The following is a 12,521-nucleotide window of genomic DNA, read 5'->3' on the forward strand; positions in this document are numbered from 1 at the left end:
TTAGAACGGAGTCTAACGTGGTTCCCATATGTCTGAAGTGTTCGACTAAGTTCCAGAAAAACTTTCCAGCTATTATAATGAGCCTGTCCTGCAAAATAGCTCCTCCCAACAGCCACCTCTGCTGTATAGTCGTTTTTTCTTCTTCGACAAAATTAGAGAAACATCAACTATGGGAAGCTGTTGAAATAGATGTAGCCACATTTAACGTTAGCAAAATATTGCACAAAATGTAATTTAGTTTTTTTCTGGCAAGATATCAGGCACCCCCGCCTGTGAGTAGTTTGCACAAGGAGGTTGGCTGGCTCTATCCGGTGGCGAAAGTGCTGAATGCGTGAAACTAGGCGGGACAAATGAAATGGTCCTGAAATAAACGTATTTTACTCACTTGGGTATAACTACAGGACAAAAGTAATTTTGTCTCGTTTTATACCTTTAGTGTGAATTAGCTGACCGCCTGGTTACGAATTTGCATGGGGATATTTACAACATTTCTAAATGTTTCCAGGTAATTAGGATTGTTTTGTAAGCCAAGCACTTATCACCGATGCCTTTAGCTGCTTGACTTTTCAAGGGGATGCGAACAAGAATGGGAGGTGTACAAATGTAACCAGTGCTATAGGTAAGTAACTACATATATTTGTGGTCTTTATGGGACTGGTCGCCAGTCAGATCTTCACCTTTAGCTAGATAGCTACTGTACTTTACACCATTTGTTGGGAATCATAGTTAACCCACGCCTTACTGTACGTGGCTTGCTGGTCAGCTAGCTATTGCTATCCATATTGCATGGGATCTCGTAAAATGTATGTGCATTTGTAGTTTCTATCATATTTAATACACCTCTTGTGAAGTATTAAGGCGCGTATGTGTGACTTGTAGCTAGCAACAACAAAAAAAAGTGGTTTTTGAAGACGTAGCTAGCGAGCCAGCTGATTAGAAACCGGTGCGGTGGTGACATTAACCCGCGCAATAGCTCATTAGCTGGCTAACAAACGAGTTGGAAAGCGATACAATTTTTATTCTGCTAGCCTTTATTAACTTATAACGCTCATTTAAAAAAATACACTCGTTTATTCATGCGGGCTTTCTTTCGTGCACTAGAAGTCATGTCAAATATCACAAGTTATCCGTGCGTTTCACATGTCAATGTTCCGGGTTGTGTCATTTGGAATGTGTCTGGAACTTCCGCGCCAAGATTTTTTTTATTTTAAATTTACCTGCGCGGGACGGTCCGAATTTCCTTGAGGTCATCTCCCGCTTCCATTCTTACTGGTTGCTTGTCGCAAATAGGCGTGTTCGTTGAAACAGTTTCGCTTGCTCATTCGATAGAGTGAGTGCATGTCATTTACCGCCAAGCATTAACTGTGATATTTTTGGTTCGATTCGATTTTTAAGATTCGTGTAGGTAGTCGAACAAGAGGAACGGTATTATTTGGTAAATGTGATTTTCAATTAGAGGCGTAGCTGCTAGCTATATCATTAGTGTATGTTAACGCTGAATACATGTAATGCGGTTAAGAAACGGGAACTAAAACCTTGAACAGTTTGTGAAATTTAGATTTAAGTGAATCAAATACATTGATCCGCTTGCTAATGTTAACTGTTATTAGTCTAACTAGCTAGACACTGGTTTTTAGTTATATAATATCAGACTTACATCCTGTGTTTGATTGAAATTTAGGTGGAAAATGTCGAGCACTTTACCCGAATCACAGAATCTGAGCCATAAAACACAAACCACCACCTCTAATCACAAGGTTAGTCATTTCTAGCTAATTTACATGTTTCTGTTGTTTAAAAAAATCCAGGTTACTGTTATTTAAAAATAAAAACAGGTTACTATCTTAGTGTTTATATAGTAGTTCATGTGCTGTATAGCAGATTCTGTTTAAGGTATGTTCAAGGGCATTTGACTGACTGTTACATAAACTAACTATACTCTGCTATTTAATTACTTTGTCCAACAGGGTAATGTCTTTGCAGAGCCACAAGTACTGACAACAACACCAAGGAAAGTATCTACCCAAGGCACTGTGCTAACAGAGATTCAATCCAACATGGGACCCCTTACGACCCCAACTAAAGGAAAGGAAACTGGACCTAGTGAGCCTTGGACTCCAACCTCCAATTTGAAAATGCTGATCAGCGCTGCCAGCCCTGAGATCAGGAACAGAGAGAAAGAGCTGTGTATGGACCCTGAGGGAGGGGATGCCATGGTAAAATAATACACACACACACACATGAATGAGTCTGCAGCTAAGACCTTAGAAATGTATTGATTGCCTGTTTGATCTATTTCCTTTTCACCCATAGGACCCTGAGCTTGGAGAGGAAGGGGAGAAACAGATCAGCAGAAAAGAGAAGAGTCTGGGTTTGCTCTGTCACAAGTTCCTTGCCCGCTACCCCGATTACCCCAACCCTGCACTCAACAACGACATCAGTCTGGATGATGTTGCCGCAGAGCTTAGTACGTCCTGTTTTACTTCTCTCTCTCCACTGTCTTTAATTCCCATTTCATTTTTTTTCTCAGAATAGTCAAGCTATATTACCCTTACATTTTCAAATGTAGTTTTTTGAAGAATGCAATAACTACAGCATGTATTCCCTAAGCTTAGGCCTATATGCTGATGCTGTAAATAAGCAGTTACAAACTATAGACAGGCAGTATACAAACAAGACCACTTTACTCCTGTTTATTCAACTCTCATTCGCTCTTCTCTGTCCGAACAGACGTGGAGCGCAGGCGCATCTATGACATCATGAATGTGCTGGAGAGCCTGCACATTGTCAGCCGGCTAGCAAAGAATCGCTACACATGGCACGGACGCGCTAACCTGCCACAGACCCTGGCCAAGTTGCGGCAGGTGGGCGAGGAGCACCGCTACGGGCAACAGATGCAGCAGATCCGCCAGCGCAGCCTGGAAAGGGAGTTTGACTCGGACGGCGACGAGAAGGAGAATGAGGAGGTGGGGGAAGTGCAGGGAGGAGGAGGGGGCCAGAAGGAGATGTTCTTTGTGGAGCTTCCTGGGGTGGAGTTTAAAGCAGGTGAGAGGCCAGGTTGAACCTTATTTGATTACGAGCTATTAATACAATCTTTTGTAATATGTAGCATGATTGGTCCTGTACTGTAAGGCTTTTGTAGAAGAAAAGGTTTTCCCTGTAGATATTTCTTGTTTTAGTGGGCTGAACGGAGTGACCATGGTCTTGGCTATATAATAACCTTGCTATTATTCACCTGTGTTCTCTCCAGCCTCAGTGAACAGCAGGAAGGACAAGTCTCTGAGGGTGATGAGCCAGAAGTTTGTCATGTTGTTCCTGGTGTCCACGCCTCGGGTGGTCAGTTTGGAGGTGGCTGCCAGGATCCTCATTGGAGAGGACCAGGTGGCTGATCAGGACAAGAGCAAGTTCAAGAGTGAGTGTTGAGTCCATGTGGGTAAAAAGCAGTCCTTCACGCCTCAGGCACATCCTGTGTTCTTTCAGCACGTTTCTAGCTTGGACACACAAGCTTTATGGTTAAAAGTTGAGTGTGTAGTTGGCGCGATAAGTAAGATTCTGCACACCGAGATGCTCCAACCAAGTGTGTTAAGACCGTACAGTCTTTATCTGGTGATGACTCTGTTTGAATGTGTGTGTGTTTGCAGCTAAGGTCCGCAGGCTGTATGATATAGCCAACGTGCTGCGGAGCCTGAAGCTGATAGAGAAGGTCCATGTGACAGAGGAAAGAGGGAGGAAGCCAGCCTTTGAATGGACCGGCCCTGAGGACTTCCCCAGTGTGAAGGGTAAGTACTTATCAGAACAGTCTTCCCAATAATACTTCACTTGAAGGGGTTACCATACATAATAACACTATCACAAGGCTTTTTATAGGCATCACATGTCCTTAATTTCTACATTATATACAAGTGCCATTGAAGCTATGCTGAACCGTTGCTATACAACCTAGTGGTTTATATGAGCTTTAAGTCAGAACCATTTAATCTGTAATGGTGTCCAACCTGCCTCTCCCAGTTCACCAGACTAAATCTTGTCTTTTGTTTAAATTCAAACATAGAGACCGCTGCCACTACAGCCACTGCCAAGAGGACACTTGAGTCTCGTACCTCCATAGACAACTGTGCCAAAAATCTATTTTCCTCTCCGGGGAGCAAACACAGCTTCACCCGCCACCCCTCCCTCATCAAACTGGCCAAGAGCATCCAGGAAGACCGACGCAAGATCAACTCGGCCCCCACCAGCCCTGTCAAGAGTAAGTCCTGGGAGATATCTAGACATTAGAGTCTGGAAGATGTAGTGTTCAGATGTTTTTAAGTGAGAGTGTCTAGATTAGCTTCTGTTTTTCTTTTCAGATGATTCCTTGAGCAGCGAGTTCTTTCCCACCAAAATGGCCCAACTAGCGGCAATCTGTAAGATCCAGCTTGACCAGCAATCAAACAAGTAAGCGCTGCCTGATTCTCATTGCAGTATCGTATCCTTTAGTCTTCTAAATAAACCAGAAGTATTCTACATTTAACATCAACTCAGACCGTCAGATGTTACAATGAGTCTTGTCTTGTTCTAGGGTTGTTGACAGGACACCTAAGCCTGCAGTTACTGTGACTGAGGCAGTGCCAGATCATGAACAGAAAGCTGCTAAAAAGCCAGGAGCTCCCCAGCCACCAGTATTAACACCCACAGAACCCCGTGCCAGCACTGTCCACCTCACCCCACAGGCACAGTTCACCCCCCAACCTACTGGGGCAATGTCCTTCCACCCTGCCCAGTGTTCACCCCTCATCCCTGTGCTGCTGCCCCAACTCCAGGGAGGTGGACCCTACGCCATCTATATGCAACACTCCTTCAGGCCACACCCCCTAACCAGGCCTCAGCCAACCAGCCTCGCTGTGCGCTCCATGACCTTCGAGGATAAGATGGGGCGGAGCCCGAGTGATGCCACAGTGCACGGCCACTCGCCTGCTACGAACAACCTGTCAACCAGCAGCCCCTCGGCACTAAAACGTGTGTGTTCAAAGAGACCCTCTGAGGAAAGCCCCTCCAAGGCCAAGAAGATTGACCCCAGCACCAGGGTAAGACCTGTTCTTTACACTGTACCTACTTTGACCAGAATGTGAGGTGACATGTCGCTAGCAGAGAACTTTGGCAATGTCATACAAATAAAGAAGCATGTTAAATAGTAATAGCAAAGGTCATACGAAGCTAACCCACCTCTTTCTCTCCTCTCCTCCAGGACACGTCTCCTAAGCTGTGTGAGATCCTCCAGGCTCGTCTGAAGGCGCGTCGCGGGGGACTCCACGCCAACCGTCCCTCGCCCAGGGCCCTCCACATGGACCCTGAGTTTGTCAACACACCTGGGAGCTCCGTGGCCGCCGCAGCCAATCAGACACTGGAGCAGAACCTGGAGACCTTCCTGGAGGAGAAGGTCGCGACCTTAGACAGCGAGGCAGGGCTCACGCCAGTCAGAGCTGTTCCACTGACCCCCCACCACCTACACACAGAGGTAAACACACAAGACATATACACAAAGTAAAACGACACACACACACACATAGCTAAAAGACCGATACTGGTGTTAACCGAAAACACTTGGCTTTAGATGCTGTGTGTGAATAGTATCTTTGGATGATGTGCATCTTTCCCTTTTCAAGAAGATTGGATAGGTATCCAGATACATGGGCTCTAAAACAGGACAGATACATTTTAGTTTGAAATGATTCGGTTTGATTAGGGAACGATTCTATGCACAACCTTTTGTTGCATGAACACATTCATATAATAAAAAATATACACTGCTCAAAAAAATAAAGGGAACACTAAAACAACACAATGTAACTCCAAGTCAATCACACTTCTGTGAAATCAAACTGTCCACTTAGGAATCAACACTGATTTACAATACATTTCACATGCTGTTGTGCAAATGGAATAGACAACAGGTGGAAATTATAGGCAATTAGCAAGGTGGTGACCACTTCTCAGTTCCTATGCTTCCTGGCTGATGTTTTGGTCACTTTTGAATGCTGGCGGTGCTTTCACTCTAGTGGTAGCATGAGACTGAGTCTACAACCCACAAGTGGCTCAGGTAGTGCAGCTCATCCAGGATGGCACATCAATGCGAGCTGTGGCAAGAAGGTTTGCTGTGTCTGTCAGCGTAGTGTCGAGCATGGAGGTGGTACCAGGAGACAGGCCAGTACATCAGGAGATGTGGAGGAGGCCGTAGGAGGGCAACAACCCAGCAGCAGGACCGCTACCTCCGCCTTTGTGCAAGGAGGAGCACTGCCAGAGCCCTGCAAAATGACCTCCAGCAGGCCACAAATGTGCATGTGTCTGCTCAAACGGTCAGAAACAGACACCATGAGGGCCCAATGTCCACAGGTGGGGATTGTGCTTACAGCCCAACACCGTGCAGGACGTTTGGCATTTGCCAGAGAACACCAAGATTGGCAAATTCGCCACTGGCGCCCTGTGCTCTTCACAGATGAAAGCAGGTTCACACTGAGCACATGTGACAGACGTGACAGATTCTGGAGAAGCCGTGGAGAACGTTCTGCTGCCTGCAACATCCTCCAGCATGACCGGTTTGGCGGTGGGTCAGTCGTGGTGTGGCGTGGCATTTCTTTGGGGGGCCGCACAGCCCTCCATGTGCTCGCCAGAGGTAGCCTGACTGCCATTGGGTACCGAGATGAGATCCTCAGACCCCTTGTGAGACTATATGCTGGTGCGGTTGGCCCTGGTTTCCTCCTAATGCAAGACATTGCTAGACCTCATGTGGCTGGAGTGTGTCAGCAGTCCCTGCAAGAGGAAGGCATTGATGCTATGGACTGGCCCGCCTGTTCCCCAGACCTGAATCCAATTGAGCACATCTGGGACATCATGTCTCACTCCATCCACCAACGCCACATTGCACCACAGACTGTCCAGGAGTTGGCGGATGCTTTAGTCCAGGTCTGGGAGGAGATCCTTCAGGAGACCATCCGCCATCTCATCAGGAGTATAGCCAGGTGTTGTAGGGAGGTCATACAGGCACGTGGAGACCACACACACTACTGAGCCTCATTTTGACTTGTTTTAAGGACATTACATCAAAGTTGGATCAGCCTGTAGTGTGGTTTTCCACTTTAATTTTGAGTGTGACTCCAAATCCAGACCTCTATGGGTTGATAAATTTGATTTCCATTGAAAGATTTTGCGTGATTTTTGTTGTCAGCGCATTCAACTATGTAAAGAAAAAAGTATTTAATAAGAATATTTCATTCATTCAGATCTAGGATGTTATTTTAGTGTTCCCTTTATACACTTGAGCAGTGTATATATTTGTCACCTGCGCCGAATACACCGGGTGTAGTCTTTACCGTGAAATGCTTGCTTACGAGCCCTTCCCAACGATGCAAAGTTTAAAACTAGTAACACGAGAAATAAAATGCACAAGAATGGAGCTATATAGACGGTACCAGATCAATGTGCAGGGGTATGAGGTAATTGAGATATATGTACATGAAGGCAGGATGAAGTGACAAGGCATCAGGATAGATAATAATAAGAGTAAAATGAAGAACAGAGTAGCAGCAGAATATAATGAGTGTTTGTATGTGTGTGTGTGTCGGTTTTGCGTTTCAGTGCAGTGTGTGTATGTGTGTGTGTGTGTGTGTGTGTGTGTGTGTGTGTGTGTATATATGCTAGTGTGTACAGTTGAAGTCAGAAGTTTACATACACTTAGGTTGGAGTCGTTAACTTGTTTTTCAACCGCTCCACAAATTTCTTGTTAACAAACTATAGTTTTGGCAAGTCGGTTCGGACATCTACTTTGTGCATGACACAAGTCACTTTTCCAACAATTGTTTACAGACAGATTTATTTCACTTATAATTCACTGTATCACAATTCCAGTGGGTCAGAAGTTTACATACACTAAGTTGACTGTGCCTTTAAACAGCTTGGAAAATTCCAGAAAATTATGTCATGGCATTAGAAGCTTCTGATAGGCTAATTGACATCATTTGAGTCAATTGGAGGTGTAACTGTGGATGTATTTCAAGGCCTACCTTCAAACTCAGTGCCCCTTTGCTTGACATCATGGGAAAATCAAAAGAAATCAGCCAAGACCTCAGAAAAGAAAATGTAGACCTCCACAAGTCTGGTTCATCCTTGGAAGAAATTTCCAAACGCCTGAAGGTCCCACGTTCATCTCTACAAACAATAGTATGCCAGTATAAACACCATGGGACCACGCAGCTGTCATACTGCTCAGGAAAGAGACACGTTCTGTCTCTTAGAGATGAATGAACATTTGTGCGAAAAGTGCAAATCAATCCCAGAACAACAGAAAAGGACCTTGTGAAAATGCTGGAGGAAACGGGTACAAAAGTATCTATATCCATAATAAAACGAGTCCTATATCGACATAAGCTGAAAGGCCGCTCAGTAAGGAAGAAGCCACTGCTCCAAAACCGCCATTAAGCCAGACTATGGTTTGCAACTGCACATGGGGACAAAGATTGTACTTTTTGGAGAAATGTCCTCTGGTCTGATGAAACAAAAATAGAACTGTTTGGACATAATGACCATCGTTATGTTCGGAGGTGAAAGGAGGAGGCTTGCAAGCTGAAAAACACCATCCCAACCTTGAAGCACTGGGGTGGCAGCATCATGTTGTGGGGGTGCTTTGCTGCAGGAGGGACTGGTGCACTTCACAAAATAGATGGCATCATGAGGAATTGAAAATTGTGGATATTTTGAAGGAACCTTTCAAGACATCAGTCAGGAAGTTAACGCTTGGTCGCAAATGGGTCTTCCAAATGGACAATTACCCCAAGCATACTTCCAAAGTTGTGAAAAAAATGGCTTAAGGACAACAAAGTAAAGGTATTGGATTGGCCATCACAAAGCCTTGACCTCAAACCTATAGAACATTTGTGGGCAGAACTGAATAGGTGTGTGAGCAAGGATGCCTACAAACCTGACTCGGTTACACCAGCTCTGTCAGACAGAATGGGCCAAAATTCACCCAACCTATTGTGGTAAGCTTGTGGAAGGCTACCTAAAACGTTTGACCTAAGTTATACAATGTAAAGGCAATGCTACCAAACACTAGTTGAGTGTATGTAAACTTTTGACCCACAGGGAATGTGATGAAAGAAATAAAAGCTGAAATGAATCATTCTCTCTACTATTCTGACATTTCTCTTAAAATAAAGTGGTGATCCTAACTGACCTAACTCAGGGAATGTATCAATATATATTGTTTACAGATTAGCTATGACATAGCCAATGAATACATTTCACAACTTTGGAATGTATTTCACCCCCAAGCAACTCTCTATTTGGAAGGTGTTCCTAATGTTTGGTATACTGATTGTTAAAAGCAAACCTACCAAAACTATTGCTGATGGTGAACCTGAATAATCCAAATGACATCTATTGTACTCCCCTTTTCAGCAGGAAAAGCCAGGTGAGAGTTGTCTCTGGTAGTTTACTTTAATTCTAGTAAAACACTTATTTTCAACAGTGCACCGGTAACAACCTAGCAAATCACATAGGTTGTCACAATCTTAATATCACGCAAGCCATTTTAGTATTTCAATGCTGAAGGTGCCACACAGATTTGCAAGTGACCCAGCACGTGAAGCACGTTTGACAAGGCTACTGATATTGCCTGGAGTTGTTGGGCATGCAAAATGACTTGTCGATCGATGACTGTCAGTTACATGCAGTTCAACACAAAAGAGAAGAGTGATTTTCGGGAGGTAGAAAGAGCCCCCAACAATTATGAACCAGTGATTTGTAACGTTTGAATCGATTTTTCTGACCAATGCATGCTACATTTGGATTGGTTTGCGGTCTGCGTACCGACGCACGTTTATTCTTAAGCATTTGAATCTGGGACCGATGTATCGTTACATCCATAATGCTGTGTTAATGACTCTCTCTGTGTGTGTTCCAGACTCTGATCCCCACTGGCTACCTGATCCCCATCTCCCAGCAGTCCCCCTTCAGCTACAAAGACATCCACAACCCCGAGAGCAGCAAAGCCTCCACACCCACCTACATCTACCACACACCCACTGCAGGTATACACACCTTTAACATTTATTTGCAGTCTGTACACACGCTAACGCAAATTTGAACTACGTCTTTGAGTAAAGCATACTGTATCAGATGACTTAAATCTGGAAATCTGTATCTTATGACTAATTAACATGTCTTCCCCCTCTCTCCTTCCCAGGCTCTAGACCTCCCCCGATCCAGGAGTTGACCCCCACCAGCCTCTCCCTCCACAGGCCTCCCCCTGCCTCGCCCTTCTCTGCCCAGGGGCACCGCTTCCCCAGCCCTGCCATTCTCAACTTTACCCTGCAGAACCTGGGCCTCATCCCTGGGCCTGGCTCTGTACCCGCTTGCAGCCCTGGCACTGCCCAAACCCCGGAGCACCCCAGCTCCGTGCCCCTGCCTCCCCACCTGGGCCAGCATCAGAGGGGCGACATGGTCTTCGTTAAGCCCATGTCCCCCGTGCCAGTCCAACATCAGATGACCGGCCCAGACGGGCAACCACTCACGCTAATCAGCCTACAGCAGGTGAGAGGCATACTTTCATACATGCATCCACACAAACACTGTTGCACAAACACTGGGTCACACATACAGCATACACACACACACAGCCTCAAACCCCAAGCTTAACACACACAGTCAGTCAAACCCCTCCCTAATTGATAATTGTGTGCTGCTGGTTCAGTGCTTGTGTAAATGGCCTCACTGATTTATATAAACGAGGTGTGATGTTGATTGCAAACATCTGCTAACTGACTTCTCTGCCAACTTCTCTGTTGTTGTCTATTTCTCCTCCTCTTCAGGTGACCACGCCCAAAGGGACGGCCCTCACCCAGCACAGTTTCTTCCACACCCCTGTCTCCCTTTCCCCGCTGGCTACCGTGGTAACCACCAGCCACGGACACACGGCGCCGACGGGCACTAAAACCGTTTACATCCCTCAGAGGAAGCTGGAAGTCACCACTGAGGACACCTAAAGACTATGCTGCTACACAATGTGTGTGTGTGTGTGTGTACCAGCCCTTCAATGTGTGTGTCTGTGCATGTCTGCATGGTTTTCTATGGTCTGACTGTCGTATTGTTAAGGCGTACTGTAGGTTGAGTGATTTTTATGTTTTAGGGTATGTGATGTCTCCAAATGATTTAATCCAAAACTAGTCCATGGGTTATTGCAGCGTTTCCCAAACTCGACCTCAGGACCCCAAGGGGAGCGCGTTTTGGGTTTTGCACTACACAGCTGATTCCAATGATCAAAAGCTTGATGATTATTTGAATCGGCTGTGTAGTGCTAGGACAAAAACCAAAACGTGCTCCCTTTAGGGCGCCACAGGACCGAGTTTCGGAAGCCCTGGTTTATTCCATTTCTACAGGGGGAAAGACAAAGTATGTGAACTCCATGCAGAAACAGCTGCGTGTCACCGTCAGCTCCAAATATAACTCTGATGGAGAGACCAGCCATGGTAAATACTCTTAACACTGGGGCTTTGAGACACAATATGCTGGATATTACTGTGTAATACTACAGCATACTTATAATACTGGTTTATGTATGGATTTAAGATTAGGGATCACAGGTAGGTATTAAACTGGTGAGGGGTGTTTTCTGTGTCTAAATAGTGAAACGGTCTGTCTTATTTCGGTTTTGAGGGGTTGTTTGCCAAAATCTAATATGCTGGCTGAGTATTTCAACATTTCTCCAAGAGAAGATGTATTGAAGTCACATTTCCATCATCAACGTGCCATAGAGAAGAACAACAACAACTTAACCTCCGTTCACCGGGATGACATTAATATGTGACGGCGGGACTTTAATGACTGAAAAGTATTGTCGATGAACTGTTTTTGTATGTGTAAAATTGGCACGATTACAATTTTGCACGCTGTACATGTTAATGAACTGTTACCCTTAAAAAGCTGGATTGTATGTGATTCAACTGTAAGGGGTGAATGTATGCGATGTCTTCCTACCTTAGGCAAATCACGTAATTGAAATTGAATCTTAATGTATAAGGAATGGACTTTAAGCCTTAAATTCAGCTCAGATGTCCTTGTATATAAAATGGTAAATAAACATATTTTTAAACCGGTCTCTGTTCATGTATTCGTTACTGTCTCCCTCGGTTGATGAATACATGGTCAACGATATGTTGCTGTCCTATAGCATTAGTCTAGAGCATGAATATGATCAAGGTGGTTTCATATCCAACAGTAAATACAATACATGCCTTCAATTAAAAATACAAACCCGTCTAGCTCTATTTAGTTCTGTGTAGACACCCCTTTAAGATCATGTGACATTCCAGTTACCATCAGCCAGACAATTCCGCTCGGCTACTGTCACCCAGAAGTTTCAGGAAATCTCTTATCAATCATGCTTGTGTAAGACCAGGACAAATGGTGAAATCTCCGGGGCCTCAGCTCAGGGCCGGGGGTCTCTGTGGCCTGTGTTTGAGGTGGGGTGGGGGGACTACTGTAGGTCTCGA

The 12,521-nt window shown here is 45.0% G+C and overlaps 1 protein-coding gene across 5 annotated transcripts; it reads left to right on the top strand.

Moving 5' to 3' along the window:
• Nucleotides 1-135: 135 nt before the first annotated feature.
• On the top strand, nt 136-12,126 carry LOC118357404 (transcription factor E2F8-like). 5 transcript variants are annotated; one of them, XM_035734472.2, is made up of 14 exons: nt 136-619; nt 1,682-1,757; nt 1,968-2,216; nt 2,314-2,467; nt 2,731-3,045; nt 3,251-3,412; nt 3,642-3,779; nt 4,052-4,246; nt 4,347-4,434; nt 4,559-5,063; nt 5,225-5,494; nt 9,935-10,061; nt 10,217-10,563; nt 10,842-12,126. In XM_035734472.2, the coding sequence occupies exons 2-14, from the start codon at nt 1,689-1,691 to the stop codon at nt 11,013-11,015; spliced, it is 2,793 nt and encodes a 930-aa protein (XP_035590365.1). In that variant the 5' UTR covers nt 136-619; nt 1,682-1,688; the 3' UTR covers nt 11,016-12,126. The 5 variants fall into 5 exon arrangements, with proteins under 5 accessions (XP_035590365.1, XP_035590390.1, XP_035590355.1 ...); XM_035734462.2 differs by lacking the exon at nt 136-619 and adding an exon at nt 684-803; XM_035734480.2 differs by lacking the exon at nt 136-619 and adding an exon at nt 990-1,435.
• Nucleotides 12,127-12,521: the final 395 nt, after the last annotated feature.

The sequence above is a fragment of the Oncorhynchus keta genome, chromosome 2 (assembly GCF_023373465.1).
Source record: "Oncorhynchus keta strain PuntledgeMale-10-30-2019 chromosome 2, Oket_V2, whole genome shotgun sequence".
NCBI lineage: Eukaryota > Metazoa > Chordata > Actinopteri > Salmoniformes > Salmonidae > Oncorhynchus > Oncorhynchus keta.

Bases quoted from the DNA above. Each gene is read 5' to 3' on its own strand.
- LOC118357404 (XM_035734462.2), top strand. The intron at 2,217-2,313 runs GTAAAATAATAC...TTTCACCCATAG, and splicing joins CTGAGGGAGGGGATGCCATG to GACCCTGAGCTTGGAGAGGA. The intron at 10,564-10,841 runs GTGAGAGGCATA...CCTCCTCTTCAG, and splicing joins CGCTAATCAGCCTACAGCAG to GTGACCACGCCCAAAGGGAC.